At 44.3% G+C, this 18965-nt stretch overlaps 1 protein-coding gene across 1 annotated transcript in view; it reads right to left on the reverse strand.

The window, feature by feature from the left end:
• Positions 1–2840: 2840 nt before the first annotated feature.
• Positions 2841–18965, reverse strand: part of SPMIP7 (sperm microtubule inner protein 7) — a 30321-nt gene continuing 14196 nt past the window's right edge. Inside the window, exons 5-9 of the mRNA XM_035110573.1 lie at positions 18480–18547; positions 17343–17384; positions 13972–14079; positions 4937–5044; positions 2841–2964 (exon numbers count right to left, since the gene is read on the reverse strand). Coding sequence (XP_034966464.1) covers positions 2841–2964; positions 4937–5044; positions 13972–14079; positions 17343–17384; positions 18480–18547 — 450 coding nt within the window. The remainder of the gene's footprint in view (positions 2965–4936; positions 5045–13971; positions 14080–17342; positions 17385–18479; positions 18548–18965) is intronic.

The raw sequence follows: 18965 nt of genomic DNA on the forward strand, positions 1-18965 counted from the left end.
AACCCTGCCTACTGGGGGACCAAATTCTGCAGCTTGGCTATGTGCTACACGAAAAAATAATTTCTTTTACCTGTCCTAGAATAGAATCATAGAGTTGGAAGAGACCACAAGGGCCATCCAATCCAACCCCCTGCCAAGCAGGAAACACCATCAAAGCATTCTTGACATATGGCTCTCAAGCCTCCGCTTAGAGACCTCCAAAGAAGGAAACTCCACCACATTTCTTAGCAGCAAATTCCACTGTTGAACAGCTCTTACTGTCAGGAAGTTCTTCCTAATGTTTAGGTGGAAGCTTCTTTCTTGTAGTTTGAATCCATTGCTCTGTGTCCGCTTCTCTGGAGCAGCAGAAAACAACCTTTCACCCTCCTCTATATGGCATCCTTTATATATTTGAACATGGCTATCATATCACCCCTTAACCTTCTCTTCTCCAGGCTAAACATACCCAGCTCCCTAAGCTGTTCCTCATAAGGCATCGTTTCCAAGCCTTTGACCATTTTGGTTGCCCTCCTCTGGACACGTTCCAGCTTGTCAGTATCCTTCTTGAACTGTGGTGCCCAGAACTGGACACAGTACTCCAGGTGAGGTCTGACCAGAGCAGAATACAGTGGTACTATTACTTCCCTTGATCTAGATGCTATACTCCTATTGATGCAGCCCAGAATTGCATTGGCTTTTTTAGCTGCTGCATCACACTGCTGACTCATGTCAAGTTTGTGGTCTACCAAGACTCCTAGATCCTTTTCACATGTACTGCTCTCAAGCCAGGTGTCACCCATCCTGTATTTGTGCCTTTCATTTTTTTTTTGCCCAAGTGTAGTACTTTATATTTCTCCTTGTTAAAATTCATCCTGTTTGCTTTGGCCCAGTTGTCTAATCTGTTAAGGTCATTTTGAAGTGTGATCCTGTCCTCTGGGGTATTAGCCACCCCTCCCAATTTGGTGTCGTCTGCAAACTTGATCAGGATGCCCTCAAGCCCATCATCCAAGTCATTGAAAAAGATGTTGAATAAGACTGGGCCCAAGACAGAACCCTGTGGCACCCCACTAGTCACTACTCTCCAGGATGAGAAGGAGCCATTGATGAGCACCCTTTGGGTTCAGTCAGCCAGTTACAAATCCACTGAATGGTAGCATTGTCAAGCCCGCATTTTACCAGCTTCTTTACAAGAATATCATGGGGCTCCTTGTCAAAGGCCTGAAGCTTCCCACATTCAGCTTCATTGGACGTCTGGGAGTTTTAGTGTTAGGAGAGAGGGAAGAAAACCATTTTTGTCCATTTTCTCCATGTGATGCATCATTTTATAAACCTCTACCATGTCACCTCTTACTCACCTTTTATCTAGACAAAAAAGGCCTAAACACCTTTCTTTACAGGGACTTGCTCCATTCCCGTGATCATTTTGGTTGCCTTTTTTCTGAACCTTTTCCAAATCTTCAATATTTGAGGTGACCAGAACTGGACACAGTGCTCCAAATGTAGCCACACCAGAGATTTGTATATTGGCAAGTTTTATTTTCAATTCCTTTCCTAATGATCTCTAGAAAGGAACTTGCCTTTTTTACAGCTGCCACACACTTGGTCAACATCTTCATCAAGTCACCTGCTATCACTGGCGGTGGAAGAGGAGTGCGGGGGGAGCGCACCGCCCCCGGCAGTGCGATCCTGGTGGGGTTCCATCGCGGCTGCCCCTTGCCTGCACTGGCGCCCTGCCCCCAGAATGTGCGCCCCACCCCACCCCCGCCTGTTCTCTGCCCCCTGGTGCTGGAGCATGAAGCTCCACCACTGCCTGCTATAACCCCAAGGTCTTGCTCCGGGTGTGTCACCACCACTGCAATACAGGCACAGGGTTGCACGTCAGTAATAACATACAAAAGCTGCTGGACCAGAGATAATAATGAGAGAAAGAAAGAAAGGAAATGAAAGCACATATGTGGAACAACAGTGGCTTAAAATGCTGGAGTGGGATGAGATTCTATGGTGGATGTGCAAATTCAGCTTAATTCTTTTGACGTGTTGGAGGGGGAAAGATTGTAATAAGAAGGAACGAGGTGGAGAATTCAACATATATATGGAAAAGACGACAGTAATAGGGGATTGTAAAACTAGGATTAGGGACCGTCTGAGAAGCATTTCAAAAAACATGGCTCCTGGAACAAAGCATGCCATTTTGTATGGACTAGAGATACTGCTGCACAAGTTCTGACCTGTCCACCTGCATGCGCTGTGGCCAGTCTCCTCCAAGGAGGCTGAAGAAACAGGCTCTTGCATGGCTGGCAGGCTAAATTCAGGCACAATTAGTTGAGCAGACGTGATAAAGGGAATAAATGTTCCACATTAGGCTACATTCATAAGAATATCTCTTTATTTAAGTCAATCAAAACATTCCACAGGACCCAAAGTAATTATTGCAGTATAAGATCAGTTCAACATTATTTGAGTGCACACGAGCCCCACCTGGCAGCAGATGGGTGACATATCAGGCAGGCCTGTGGATCCCCCGGCAGTTGAAGCAAAGCCAGCAGCCTCACAGACGGGAGTGCAGTTGGTGTGAGCTCAACAGCATGAAGCACCTCAGATATGCGTGGCCTCTGCGGCCAGGCATGAGGAAATGTGAATAAATACGAAGAGAGAAAGTACCTTAAAAAAGAACTGCATTCAACGGTGTATGCGTGAAATGGCCATTTGGAATATACAGAAGGTGCCCCACATCATAAAGGCACGCCCTTAGGAAGTTATGTTTCTTGACCATTCTTGAAGAAGGCATTCCTTCCACAGCCTTGCTTGTTTCCCGTCATCTCTTCAAGCTTGGAGTTGTGCCGTCAGAGACAGATCTTCTTTCAAAGTTCAATTCTTTTTTTCTCCTTCTTATTGAAAGAATTTTGAGGTTCCGTGGGTACAAGGGTCCGTGACAAAGGCCCCAGATGCGGAAATTCAGTGGGCTTCCCATGCGTAGCCAGGTAACTGCAATCACAAGAGAAGAAATGCATCTTTCTCATCTGAATGTGAATTTCAAGGTCACAATTACTACTGACACTCAGAGAAAGTGGGTGGAACTTGCTGGTATTCCAAACAATTGTAGATTGTAGGGGGTGGTTGTTTTGCTTTGTTATGATGTTATATAGTTACAGTGGTACCTCTGGTTATGAACTTAATTCATTCCGGAAGTCCATTCTTAAGCTGAAACTGTTCTTATCCCAAGGCGCGCTTTTGCTAATGGGGCCTCCCGCTGTGTGCACACCTCTGGTGCACGTTTTCCGCTTGCATCCTGGGGCAAAGTTCACAACTAGGAGCAGTTACCTCTGGGTTAGTGGCGCTCGTAACCTGAAGCGTTCATAACCAGAAGCGTTTGTAACCAGAGGTACCACTGTATACAGTAAACCTCCCTGTGATCTTTGGACAAAGGGCTGTATAGAAATTTAATGAGCAATAACAGTAATTCCCTCTGGCCTCTTCTCTCACACACTCCTGCAGAGGCATAAGAGCTGCTTCCCCCTGGTGTGATCCTGCACTGCTGTGTCATGTGTGCAAATAAACAGAGGCACCACGTGTTTGGGGTCAATGGCATAGCTCTTTCTGTCCCACTTGTTGCCTAGCTTGAAGGGAAGGCAGCCAGGTGAAAAAGACGTACACAACTGACCCAAGCCATGACACTAGGCTTGGGCATTGCAGCGATACGTTGCCCAGGACCAGTATGAGGGCCAGAGGGGGATGGCTGCTTCACCCAGTGGGATATCTCAGGTGAAGCCGCCATTGCCGCTCCTGAGTCCCTCTGCCACCATTCTGGGATAAACTTTTGATGCCTAAAAGTTTCAGGATCATGATATGGAGGAAAGTTAACCCCCATTTCAAGTGCCATGTTCACAAGCCTGATAGCAACCATCAAGAAGAGAAATTTACACTTTAAAACACACACAAATGGCATTAAACTATATGACACATAGGGTGCTTCCAGACTTAATAATAATAATAATAATAATAATAATACCCCGCCCATCTGGCTGGGTTTCCCCAGTCGCTCTGGGCGGCTTCCAACAGAAGATTAAAAACACGATAAAACATCAAACATTAAAAACTCCCGTAAACAGGGCTGCCTCCAGATGTCTTCTAAAAGTCAGATTGTTTATTTCCTTGGCATCTGACGTGAGGGCGTTCCACGGGGGGGGGGGCGCCACCACCAAGAAGGCCCTCTGCCTGGTTCCCTGAAACCTCACTTCTCGCAGTGAGGGAACTGCCAGAAGGCCCTCGGATTTGGACCTCAGTGTCCAGGCTGAACGATGCAGGTGGAGACGCTCCTTCATGCAGACTGGCAGTATTTTGTGGGAGGACTTCAAGTACATACGAGAATTTTAGTTTTTGACAATTAAAGTGAATTAAAGGGCTTTGTTGCTTCAGCCCAACTAATCCATTTTAAAAACACTCAACTTATTGTGGTTAGGAAGTGATAGGAAAATGCATTGAAAAGTGTGGTATGAAGGAATAATTACTAGGAAGACAGATAAACAGCCTGCAAGCAAATAAAGATGAATGCTCGTTGTTGTATAACCCCCACTGCTCGCAAACACATCAGAATGAATGCTCAGTGAGGACCAGATACAAGCTGAGCTCTGTGAAAACTCTGAGCTAGAAAGTCAGGATGATTGCTCAATAAAGAGGTCATCTGGAGAAGCCCATCGTTTTGCCCTCCGTGTTATATAATTCTTTTCCTCTCTCTGTTTTCAAAGGAAAAGAACACAAATTTCAAAGGAAATACAAAGGAATCTGAAAACTACAGCAGATGTCAAATAATCTTGAAAGCTTTTCTTATGGGTTTTGACTCCAAATTTTTCAAAACCAAAGAAATGTTGCGCTGAATATTTAATTGTTATTTAATGAAATAACCATAATTAGAATTCTAATGTATCTGAGCAAATTAAGTAATGTGCCCCACACTTACCAATACATTCGTGAAATTATTGATGGTGATGTTGGTGGAAGATTAGAATTTGCTGGTTGGGTGGCTGACCAATGAACCTTGCCAGTGTATCCAAAGGTGTTTGGAGAGCTAAGGGTAAAAGTTAAAGGGAGAAAAGGAATTGATTAAATGGGCACAGGCTTGAAATAATGACTTCTTGATAGCTCTAATGAAGGCACAAGCTTTTGTTGTTGCGTTTTGTTGGGTGTGGAGAGAAAAGATGATGCAGCAGGAAGAGATATTGGGCTACTTCCTAAATGAAAATTGTTATTCCACTCACTTTCATAAAACTCCATCATTTTAGATGAGGATCTTGTTGACATTTAATATACTTTTATACCACTTTTCAGTTTAACCTCACAAAGTAGGCTAATTTACATTAGAATATAAAAACAATTAAATACCAGTTAAACGAAAACAGTCAAGAAAAGCTACAAGGGTGGGGAATGAAGGGTTTTTTGAAAGCCAGATCTCTCCTCTACGCAGGGCAAAATGGTTAAGTAGCCGCTGGTGGCAGATGGAGGAGGGAACAGGCCACCTCAGCTGGGAGCTAGATGGCAGGCCCTATCCTGTGCAGATACAGAATGATGAAAAATTACACATACAGTATTTGTATTTTACACCCCAATATCAGATTTCTCACTTTTTTCCATGGGCAACATTTTGCACTAATAGAAGATCATCTGATTCTAGAGGAAATAATATTAGATACTGCCACATACTCTTGGCAGTTGTATTTTCATGTATGTATATAAATAATATCGTGGATATATATAATTTTGGCTCCTCTCTCCTTTAATAATTGTTTTCATGGCTATAGAAAGGAACTTGGATATATTTTCTGCGATCGAAGCATTGGAATTTGCCACTAAAATTGAAACATTAAATTCATCTGTGTCTCCCAAACTGACGGGGAGATTAAATTGGATGTTATATCCCTATAAAAAGGACAGTATAGCGGGGAAGGGGGCTAATCTTTTGACCGAACTGCAAAGACAAACTCTCAGCTGCCTAGAAAAAATTGCCTTTCATAATTGCTGATAATAAAACATTTTAACCCAGTCAATTGAGAATGCTCTCCTGAATCTAGGAATATTTAATATTCCTAAATACCTAGCAAGTTGATAATCACTACTAGATTGTTGTTCAAGTTACAGTGTTGAGCAGGCCCCGTTTGCCAGAGCTAGTGAATTTTGCAAATTTTGCCAGCTGGGCAGGCCCAACAACCAAAGAGTACATTGGGAAGGCTAAGTGGAAACGTGCTAAATATCAAGTCTGTGCAATTATGTTTATGTGTTATGTTAATGTATAAGAAACAGAGGGGTTCAGATTACCAGATACAGCTTCCTGTACAATAGAGGTTACTGCTTACTGTGTGGCCTTGCAGATGTTTCTGAACTCCAATGCCCATCAGCCTCAGCCCAGCTTGATCACTGATCAGGGATTATGGGAACCATAGTCTAGCACCTCCTCTACAAAATCCATTCATTGGGAGAATATCTAGGACAAGCATAGGCAAACTTGGCCCTCCAGATGTTTTGGGACTACAATTCCCATCACCCCTGACCACTGGTCCTGTTAGCTAGGGATGATGGGAGTTGTAGTCCCAAAACATCTGGAGGGCCGTGTTTGTCTGATCTAGGGTATCTAGGTAGCAGCACGCAGGTGCAGAAGAGGACAGGTCTCCCGTGCCTTAAATTGTTGTGTAAAAAGAGAATTTTGGCAGATGCAGCTTCTCCTCACACTGTTCGGCAGTGGAATTTGCTGCCAAGGAGTGTGGTGGAGTCTCCTTCTTTCGAGGTCTTTAAGCAGAGGCTTGACAGCCATCTGTCAGGAATGCTTTGATGGTGTTTCCTGCTTGGCAGGGGGTTGGACTGGATGGCCCTTATGGTTTCTTCCAACTCTATGATTCTATCATTCATGACAAGCTAAAAAACCAAGACCCTGCTAGTTTGAAAACTAGGCATGAGATAGAGAGCAGCAGTTGTTTAAAGTTAGAGGAAAAAGTGGGTATTATGGAAGACCCAGTGAAAAGCACTGGATTTGAATAAATTAAGAACATTGGTTTCAGTGGGTTCAAGTATGCTTAGTACAGTGGTACCTCGGGTTACAGGTGCTTCAGGTTACAGGCTCCGCTAACCCAGAAATAGTGCCTTGGGTTAAGAACACTTTCAGGTTAAGAACGGACCTCCAGAACAAATTAAGTTCTGTACAGTGGTACCTCGGGTTACGTACCTGATCCGTTCTGGGGTGCGGTTCGTAACCTGAAAAGTACATAACCCGAACAGGGTGAAAAGCGTGCTTCTGAGCATGTGTGAACTGCGCAGAACGCTTCTGCGCATGCGCGCACGGTGAATCAGGAAGTAAACGCTTCCAGGTCCACCGCGTACGTAACTCAAAACATACGTAACCCAAGGTATGACTGTACTGGATATATCACCCACTGGAAGAATATAACTAAGGAAAAATATAAATAGAAAATAAATGGGGTGGGGGGTGTCCAGAAACTCTACTCGGGTACTGGGGTAGACAGCAGCACCCATGTTTTGTTTTGAACTTCTATATATATAAAAATGTAGGCATTGCGCACGCAGAGGTCACAGCCTTTCTCCGTAACTGCTGAACCGTAATATAACAAATTTGGCCACAACGTTCCATGCCCATCAGGGAGGGATCTGGCATAATTCCCCCCCCCCAAAAAACCATACCTTTCACACCTAAAATAATGATTAAACACAAAAAAGTTGCGCCCAAATTAGACATCACCACCAGAAGCTCTGAAGACTCCAGCAGCATCCAGTAGAAAAGCAGATCACACCCTGCCGCCTCCAAAGCTGCGCCGCCAGATGACATCACAAAATTCTACAGCAACCAACTGAAAACAGTCCTTTTGCAGCAACAAGCCCAGCTTTTTCAATTGGCCGCAGCATTGCCAAGCAGGGAAAACTGAGTAGGTCACACCATTGCCCAGTAGGCCACAGACAAAAACAAACAGAATATGGGGCTTTCACAACTGGGGGGGGGGGTTTCCACAGGGATGAGGCACAACAAACGGAGGGGGGAAACACATAGCCATGGGGGGGGGGAGGAAGAACCCTGAGTCAGCCAAAGCATTGGGGGGTAGGTTGGGAAAGGGAAAGCTGAGTAGGCCGCAACATTGCCCAGTAGGCCACAGGCAAAAACAAACAGAATATGGGCCTTTCACAGGGTGGGGGAATCACAGGGATGAGGCACAACAACGGGAGGGGGGAAACACATAGCCATGGGGGGGGGGAGATAGGACCCTGAGTCAGCCAAAGCAGTGGGGGGTGGGGATATTTTCAGGAACACATGTGGGTAGGGGAGTCTTATTTTTGAAACTTACAGTAGGGGAGTCAGGGTTGGGACAGGGCAGGTGAGGGGACTCTGAAGGGAGACTCTGAAGGTAAATTTAACAGGAAAAGGTCCATTTAACACAAAAACCCACAGCAACGCGTGGCCGGGCCAGCTAGTTTAGTATAAAAAACCAATACTATTTTGAGATATACAGCATGAGCAGATATAAGCATTATATCCACATAAAACGTCAAACCGCACCATAGGTGGGAAGAAGGGTTTCTACTGCTATTTATATTTTGGGGTTTCTCTGACATTTACCGTAGGTTATCGTGAGGACTATTCTTAAAAGCAGTATCTCCCAACTGCTGTTACAAGCCATTAAGGGCACATGAAAAGCATTGTATCCCTGGCCCGGCCCATCCTGCACTTCCATGGCAAGACCACAGCCTTGACAGGAGCACCAGCCATGACAACAAGGAAATCTCCCTGAGCATTCAGGAATGCATCAGATTCCATTCGTCCATAACAATCCATGGCCAGCCAGCCAAAATCTCACCGGGGAATGATCTGTCCATAATATTGGCCTCCCCCAAGCCCTCCTAAAACTGGATCTGTGCCAGCCAACTCTGCAGACCCAATACCTGCCCTGCCGCACCTATGTATCTCTCAGGCCTGTGACATATTGAGATAGCTCCATGGTTGTCATAAAGGTAAAGGGACCCCTGGCCGTTTACCTTCCCGCTGTAGCGGTTCCTATTTATCTACTTGCACTTTGACGTGCTTTCGAACTGCTAGGTGGGCAGGAGCTGGGACCGAGCAACGGGAGCTCATCCCGTCACAGGGATTTGAACCGCTGACCTTCTGATCAGCAAGCCCTAGGCTCAGTGGTTTAACCCACAGTGCCACCTAGACCATGTTAGGCATGAAATCGCCTCTAAGCTGTGGAGCTGAGGGCGCTGCAGTGCATTTGGGTAGGCCATACACCAACATCATCTTGGGCCCAACACCAGGAACAACCCAACACCTGCCGCTGACTCAGGTGAAGGAACTCCTGCCCGATTCCTCCCTCCTTCCGCTGCCCAGGCTCAGCCAAGGGAGCCTAAGAAGGTGCTCTCCCATCTGCTTGCCTGCCTGCACATGTGCCTTTGCCTCTCTCCTCTCGGTTGGTCACAGGAGGAGTGACAGACCAAGACTGCCTTTGTCCAGGGACACGCACACCCCTTCAAACAAAAGGAACACTCAGAGTTCAAGGCACATCCAAGCCATGCAGAAACAACTGGTGCCAAGCAGGGCTAATGAGCTAACCCTGGGGAGAATTTTGAGGGTCAGACAGAGAGGCCTGCAGGGCTGTATTTGGCTCCTGGGCCAGAGGTTCCGCACCCAACTTAAAGTGTGATGCTCCGAAACAAATCAAAAACACCCTGCAATACCATCAGCTTTAATGGTCACTGGGGGATGGGCAAAGATTTTCTGCAATAGAAAGCCAGTGCTTGGTATAGCAGTCCCCTCCTCCCGTGGCCTCCCGTCTCTCACCCAGGAAATAAACCACCACACCAAACCCAATCCTGCCCAGGCTCTCACCTCAGGAGCCACAGATATCTGGTGTCCAGAGACCCAGCCAACCCCAATCCCTGTGCCAAATCAATGTGTGTGGGTGTCTGTCCCCCTTACAATTCTATGATCTCCCCAAAGGATGAACCCCTTTGGTGCTGCTTTGGCTGACAGTGTTCTGTTATCTATGGCAAGACTTGCTCCCATCAACAGCTGGGCCCTGGGATTGGCACCATGGTGTCGCTGGCACCTCCCACTGCTCTTGCAGCCAGCAGCAAATGGGGTGGGCGTAGTTGGCATACCTGCCAAGTTGCTGTCAGAGAAATAAGGGACCGGGCCGGAAATAGCAGACTGGAAGTAGCGCTGCCGCCATTTTGGAACTGGGTGGAGCATGCTCAGAAGTGACTTTTGATGCTGCTTTGCCCAGTTCCAAAATGGCCGCCGCGCAAGAAGTCGCACTGCAGCCATTTTGGAACTGGGCAGAGCAGCAACAAAAGTTGCTTCTGAGCATGCTCCGCCCAGTTCCAAAATGGCCGCCGTGCCAGAATAAACCGGGGGGGGGATCCTTTTTTCAGCTAGGAACAGCTGGGAAAACGGGGATTTCCCGGGGGAAACGGGAGACTTGGCAGCTATGGTAGTTGGTCTCCCCCTGCAACCCCTGTCCTTGCCACTTCCCACTCTGCTGCAGATGGCAAGCTGTCATAAAGGGAAGCTTGCAAGCCATAACTGAGCTCCTCATTCAGGAATCCCTAAGAGGCTTCCAAGGAACAGCAGAGTCCCCCCCCCCCCCAGTTTAAAAATGATTCTTTGGAAGTAGCACAATATATCCTCTTCTGGTTTTTTGTTCCTTTTGGCATGCTCCACTACTAAGATTCTCTAGTTCATATAAGACTATCTTTCAGAAATGACACAGGGTGGAAGCACAATTAGCAGCTGTGTGAACAGTTAAAGGAACTAACATTTTTACAGTGGTAAACCTTTAGCATCTTCAGGTGACCTCTAGTGGCCAAATGTCCTCTCCACACCTAAAGTACATGGAGGAACTTTGCTTGGGCAGAGAGTATACTTTATTTCAAATAACCCCATGTTTTCTTCTTGTGTTGTTAATGGTGAAGAATCATAGAACTGTTGGAAGGGACCCAAAGGGTATTCTGTCTAGCCCAGCCCCCTGAAATACAGTATTGTGTTTCTCTGGAAAATTCTTAGTTTTGAAAGTGTACCTGACAATTTTATAATTGAAATGAATATATATTTAGTGAAATGAATATATATTTCAGCACACACATATAACTTGCCTTTCAAATGAGACAGTAAATTGGGATTTCCCATTGTGCACCATGCATAAAGGTAAAGGTACCCCTGACTGTTAGGTCCAGTCGCGGGCGACTCTGGGGTTGTGCGCTCATCTTGCTCTATAAGCCGAGGGAACCGCAGACAGCTTCCAGGTCATGTGGCCAGCATGACTAAGCCGCTTCTGGCGAACCAGACCAGCACACAGAAACGCTGTTTACCTTCCTGCCGGAGCGGTACCTATTTATCTACTTGCACTTGACATGCTTTCAAACTGCTAGGTGAGCAGGAGCTGGGACCGAACAACGGGAGCTCACTCCGTCGCAGGGATTCGAACCGCTGACCAAGCCCTAGGCTCTGTGGTTTACCATGCATAGTAAACAATTAAAGTCTCCTGTGAGCCCAAAGTCATTGGAAGTGGAATTCCTCACACCAGCTTGGGGGTGACTGTAAATTTCCACAGTCTACCTGGGAATGGCTGGGAAATGAAGGGGTGTGGGCTCTGGCAAATGTGCGTATTCTGCCAGCATTGTTTTCCATCAGGATTCTTCCATGGGCACCTATATCATGCTGGTGGCATCTTCCAAGACCCACGGATGTAGCTGAACTCCCCACTCTGTCACCTTCCTAAAGCCATCAAATATCTGAGCATTACACCTTAAAAGTTTTTTTTAAAAAGACTTTAAGCATGAAGGCTGTGTGCACACTCTGGCTTATTCTGTATCCAGGGGATTCCCATGGATAGTCTGTGAAGCTGTGTGCTCACGATATTAGACTCAATGCTTATCCATCCTGTAGTTTGAGAAACACTGCATTTTCAAACCAGTTTTGAATTGATTTGAAAACAGAACCCTTTGGAAGACCTCCATGCCCCCTCTTCACCCACTGGTGTGGACAGGCAGTGTGCAACCGAAAACGCATCCATCCATACGGATGTGTACAATGACATGCAACATGCAATTAGAGGATAAAGGACTATGGGGTGTGGCACTCATCTCTGCTTTCAGGCCAAGGGTGCCGGCATTTGTCTGCAGACAATTTTTCCAGCTCATGTGGTCAGCATAACTAAACCACTTCTGGTGCAACGAGACACTGTGACAGAAGCCAGAGCGCAAGGAAATGCTGTTTACCTTCCTGCCGCAGTGGTACCTATTTATCTACTCATGCTAGGTTGGCAGGATTCGAACTGCTGACCTTGTGATCGGCAAGCCCAAGAGGCTTGGTGGTTTAGACCACAGCACCACCTGTATCCCATATATGCAATTACAAGTGCAGTGGGGGTGGGGAAACAATGACCTTGCTGAGTTTTAAGTAGGTAGTGAGTACAATGCTGAAGAGTGCCTCCATTTTCAATTTTTAAAAAAGCATGCCTCAAGGAGCTTGGGAAATATCCATTGAAACACTGAAATAAAGAGAAATTCCTCCATACTTATTATTGTTATTAAATTTATACCCTGTCTTTTTCCCCTGACAGGGACTCAAGGCAGCTTACAGACAGAAATAACTGCTAAAAACATGGGGGGAATAATTAAAAAACAATTAAACATAATTGAATTAAAACCAGTGCGATATTTCAAGAAAAAGAGGTGCCTGAACTCACCAGGAACACCTCCCTTGTTTTCATATAATGGCAATGGCCTGAGAGGTGCCAGAACTGAGTTCCAGCTAAAAAAACAACCCTGATTATATTTGTGTATCTATCAATCTATTATCAATTAAAAACAAACAATTACAAGAGAAACAGCATAGCATTAGCTGCCCTTAAAAGCAGTCAGTCTCCCAAAGTCTTCACTTGCTGGCAGGAAGACAAAGAGGGAGCCAGTCTAGCTTCTCCATGGAGGGAGTTCCAAAGGGGTCTGGGAGCAGCCACTGAGACAACCAAGCTGGAATTGCTCCCTATTAGTGTATCAGACTATATGAACTATTCATATACTGTGTTTAGTATCCAAAATGCATTTGGATGCCCTATTCTCTTTACCCTTGCAGTAATTCTGAGATACAAGTCACTATCTGCTCCTTTTAAGACCTGATGCTTAATGAGCAAGTTAAAATAGCTGCACCCAAAGGTTAGCTGCAGCTAAAAACTGAGCTACACAACCGTATTGAGCATACAAATAATACCTTACATATTCTTGACAGACAATATCAATACAGATTGCAGGTATGTGTCAAAGCTTTTCCTGTCTGACTGCTCTTACCTTTGAAAATGCTTCCTGTACATAGAAAACTAGCATATGATTACAGATTTTATCCTAGCCCCCCTGATATGAGGCTTGCCTATATGCTTAAGAGAGATCATTCCAGCCAGTGACCCCTGCCAACAGTGTGAAGAGGTACACTTCAGCAGAAACTGGACAAAGTTGACTCTAGTTGTGTAGTTTGGCTCTTAGTCCCACTGAAATCCATGGAATGGAAAAGCACAATTCAACACCATCTTGGCTGTGAGTCCTGGAAGACCTGCTTCCTGTCTTGCAGGTCTTTTCCACCTGCCTTCTACCATATGATTGATGTGAAAATTGTTCAATTTGGTTGTGTAGTTTTTGATGTTATATTTATTGTTTATGAGTCATAAGCATAATTACTTTTAGTTATGTTTGTAATTATGTATTTTTTCATGTTGCAAGCCGCCTTGAGCATGGTTTTAACTATGGAAAGGTGGTATACAAATAAAATGATGTGTGGGTGTATGTAAAACATAAATTCCATTGGAATCACACAATGCATGGATTGATTTGCCCTACTATCCAGTCCCATATGCTCTGGTTCCAAATAAATCCTGCTTGGAAGCATGATATGGAGTCTCTCAGATTCTCAATCAGTAATTACTATACAAGAAAGGAAACTTGAGGTTTACATACTAGGAAGATTTCACATATTGTGGTTCTGCATTTCGAACTCTGCTGTGAAAAATTGCATCTACATAGGGGTTGTCCAGGTCATCAGGATTCTCTGCACCAACACAGCCTCTGTTTGGATGAAAAGGGGGAATGAATCAAAAGGCAAATATGTATTATTTATAACACAGCTGGCTGAGGCCACTGAAGCTCCAAGTTTTTCGTTATTTATTTAAAAGGTGCACAAAAACATACAAAGAGATTTGTGCAGTCACGTACCAAAATACACATAAAACTATGCAGTGTGCTTGTAGGAAAAAATGGAGGACAACATTTTACCACATAGGTGGAATAAGCTAATTTGGGAAAACTGTATATAATGTGAGAAAGAAATGGAGTCATCATTGCTTCCACTGCCTTTTGTATTTAGCCTTGAGAAACTGGTATAGGTCTTTTTTTTTTGTAACAATTTCATTAGTTTCTTCCATATTTCTATATCCAGTATACAAAAAACCAACCATAACGATAGTACTAGGAAATAGCAGAGCAATATCTCAGAAGCCATGATTTCTGACACACAATGCTGAATGTAGCCATTACTCTCATGTTGTGATATGCTACGTGCTTGATAATCCCCCACATGCTTTTGCCATTCTTAGCAAGTAGCAAAAAACAGGGGGTTTCTCAAGCCACTGGCAAGGCAGTGGATGTGGTTGGCGAGCTGTGCTTGGCTTGCTGGATCACAAGTTGTGCAGGAATGGGGCAAATTAAGTATGCAGGTGCCACAAATTTTAGTTGGCCTCAGTAACCAGACATGGATGGTGTTTCTTGCCTAACCCTGATACACCCCTGCATCCTAACATGGACAGCGGTTGTAGAGGAGGAGCACATTATCACCTCTGACCTTCTGGTGCATTTTGGAGACAAAATGCCTTGGTATATCCAAAATGGTCCACAAAAGGTGCTTATCACAATTTCTGTAGTGCCTTGTTCCTATCCATTTTGACAATCACCTCTTCTCTCATGTCTGACTTGACACTATGCTTTGGAGACACAATTTCTTAAACACAAGGACCCTGCCTGTGGGTGTAGGAGCTAATAAGACCCTCTTCAATCCTCCAGTGGGGCTTCCTTATTGCACATTTCAAACTGATTTAGTGCTAGTGCTGGTATTGAGAACTGCCTGGCCTCACCTCCAAGTGAAACACCCCCCCCCAAAAAAACACCTCCTTTTTTGCCACTTGCTTAGAATGGCGAAACTCATGTGGCAAGTGCCAACGGGACTGGAGCCAAAAAGGGAAACACTGAGAAACGGGGGAGTAGATAATACAACAAACCACCTGTAAATGTGGGGACCTCTCCTGCATAGCCCAATGAGAACTGAGGATGCTCAGTAGCCACAGCAGGTAGAGTGTTACTTGGAAAAGAGCAATGAAAATGAGAAAGGAGAGGAGGGTGGGGTGGGGTGGTGGTCTGCTGGAGCCTCTTCTGCCTTATACCTTATAATATGGTGTTTTGGGATGAGGATTCACCGCAACATTTTGTCATAGGTCTTACTTGTCCCAGCTGGCTGTTCAACTGTCCACAAGGAACACAATTGCTAGAGCAACTTCTCAAGTCAGTTTCCAAGCTGCTCATAGATGATTTATGAAATCACACAGCCATAGGATAGGTTTTGCAGCAGGTAATAGCCTGAATTGCATGCCTATTCTATTTATCAGCCCTCTTAATATGAAGTCAAGCATGCGAATGAGTTTATTTCAACTGACAATCTTCTAAAATCCATTCTATACATTGGGATAGTCTCAATGTGGGGAAAATATGTATATTAAAATGGTGGAGGAGTGGTACAAAGTTGCTTTTCTGCCGTGAACTGCCATAAACTGAGAAGAAACATATAAGAGCATGAGAACACTACAAATTTTGACCAAACTATGAATTTTGACCAAACATCCAGTGAGTCCAACACTGCATCTAGAAGGGACCAGTTAGATAGGAAGCTCATATGAAGTCAACACTGTTTATCTCCAGCACACTGCCTTTGAATGGGAAAGTTCTGTTTAACTGTCATGGCTGATATTTAGGGGGGGGGGAAATTCTCCATAATCTGTCCAGTCCTTTAAATATCAGGCTAATCTAGTAGCCACAACATGCTATATATTTTGTGGCAATGAATTTAATATGCTAATTATGTACTGTGTTTCCTCATGGACTCTACTGGAAGATCAGCAACATTTGGCTTATCTCGTCCTTTGAATATTTCCATTTCAGCTGGTCATTACATTCTGTAACTTAAGAAATGGTGCTAAAGGGCTCATCCAAACTTCCTTTTGTGCCACATTTCTAGGCACAGGTCCAGGCTTTAAAGCTCTGTGTCTGAGTGGTTTCTTTTTCGTCCTGGCGCTTTCCCCAGGAAAACCCACGTTTTACCATTGAATCAGAGCAAATGGCGATGGGGTTTTCTGCAGATTGCTGGTTGCTCTGATTCAACTGTAAAATGCAGGTTTTCCCAGGGAAAGTGCCACAACAAGAACAAAACAAAAAAAACCCTGCATGGACATGGAGTTTTAAAGCATGGACCTGTGCCTCGGAAGTGTAGTGCAAAAGAAAGTTTGGATGACTCCTGATTTTGCTTTTTCCTCCTCTTTCCCAATCCCTTTTCTTACTGTCATGCAATGATTTTCTTATTAATGACATTTGTAAGTCATTCTGAAAACATTTTATGGCTAGGGTGACTAGATGCAAAAGATGCACGTTTGTGTAGAAGAAATTTCAGTAGCTATACGTATAATAACAAGCTATGCTTGCTGAAATTTTCTCCCCTAAACCACCATTAAAAGTGCAAGAGCCCTGTAATCTTTTGTGTGACCACCTCATTTCTGGTTGTAGAGTGGATTAAAAATGCTTTAAATAAATACATGTATTTTTCTTCTGTCCTCCTGCCGATTAATTTATCTGGTGATTCTGAATTCTAATATTATGAACTCACACAACATCCATTTTCTCATTATAGAAGACTGCAATCCTACACTTACCTGGGAGGAGACCCATCAAGCTCAACTGGGCTTACTTCTGGTGCAGAATTCTGCTATCTCCTCAGCTCAGATTCATGACATTACTCCTCATATTGTTGAATCTCCCCCTCACTTTTGGAATCTCTTTCTGTGATCCATTGCCCATTGCTCTTGCTTTGTTTCTTTGTGGCTCAGGTTAGGGCTTAAGTGCTCCTTGGTCCTATGGATGCCATTGTATATCAGAACAACACATGTGTCAATGGCATCCATGGGACCAAGGAGCACTTGTGCAAACAGACGGTGTGGCTTTGTCTCTTTTTGAATGAACAAATTCCCTGCTTAAGATAAAAGATATATATTCACATAACAACTTTTACTTACGTATATAAAGGGAGGTGTTGAGTTCGAGAGCAAGGACTAACACTGTTAAAGATGAAAGGCACATTAAATTGGTTAACTTATTTCCTACTAATGTACAATCAATATTTGGTATGTTATTAGATGTGATAGCTTTCAGACAATTTGCAATGGCATGTATATTTTTAAGAGCACATAGTGGACACAGGGTCCTAGTTCAGTCTTGGTAGGTAGTAAAAACTTTAATTCTGAGTTTCCAACATTTAGGATGATACTATTGCCTGACCAGCTGGGTCTTGCAGATTCTAGCCTTGCCACCTGGTGCCCTTTGCACCACCAGCTTGCCCTCGATCACCAGACTTCATTTAAAGCGTGCGCACGTGCACACATGTTACACCTATTTGACTCCCATGTGTTTGTTTGTTTGTCAGTCTGTCTGTCTGTCCCTTCTCATGATGATCACAGAACTCTGAGGCTTTATACCATTCTTCTTAGTCAATGAGAAGAGTCATAGCTGTGGCTGACATTTAAGGAACCCACAATGCCTGGGGGGAACTTGAGCTGCCTAGAGTAGGGGCGGAGGATTTAATTCAGCTTGCACTTAAAGGGAATCAACCTGATTTGCACCTTCCAAAACTAAAAACAAACTGTTATAGAAATGTAGAGAACTGAACTTAAGATTAGGAAAAAAGAGAAATGGAGAGAGGCGGAAATTGGCAAGATTCACCAATCTCCTGTACTAGGCAAGTTGACAGCTGGGGTGGAGTTAGTCCACACAATCCTTCCTCTCTCTCTCTCTCTGCATTCTTCAAATGTGCAAGTATTATCTGAACTGTCCTTTTGCAGAAGCAGTACTGGGAGAGAATTAACTGAGTGACCCAGCTCCTGACAGAGCTCCCTGCCACTGCCCTGCTCCACCTCACAAACACAGAAATGCACTTCTGGTCATAGCAATGATCCGTCTAGCTCAATTGCACTCTCTCAGATGTCCTCCCAGCCCAAATTCAGTGCCACCAAAACAACGGTACATATGCATACAGCAAAAATCTTGCTTCGTGTCACTTTAAAATTCCCATTATGTGAAACCATAAAAGAAAGTACAGATATTTTTTAAGAAATTTTTAAAGAAATTTTCAAACAATAGAAATAAATGAAGCTCACAAATTAATTGGCTTGTGCGGTGATGTGAAGTCTCTTCTTTGAAATCTGTCCCAGAGGCTTCCAACAACCTGGAACAATAAGAATGTTTTTGGGATCACCACCTGTATGAATAACACCGTTACTACTACTACTAATAATAATAGTAACAATCAGAATAATCACATTCTCCACAGGAATTTTCAGTACTGTACTGAAAAGTGTCTGGCACATTGTAGCTGGTTATTCTCTCGCAGGCAGACAAGAAGAACTGGACGTTTATTGAGAACGTACATGGGGTGCGGATGTTGGGACATGCCTGGGTCACAATTCCAGCAAACATTTCTGCACATGAAGAGTAAAAAGTATCGCAAGAAGCTCGCTCGGTGTCACAGAAAGAAAACACGGGCACAACAACAATCTTTATTACGGTCCATAGACCCATCAATTCGTTACAAAGCAATACCCAATAAGGACATCCTGCCTTCAGGTTTCAAAAACATTTTGTTC

This window comes from Zootoca vivipara, chromosome 13 (assembly GCF_963506605.1).
Source record: "Zootoca vivipara chromosome 13, rZooViv1.1, whole genome shotgun sequence".
Lineage (NCBI taxonomy): Eukaryota > Metazoa > Chordata > Lepidosauria > Squamata > Lacertidae > Zootoca > Zootoca vivipara.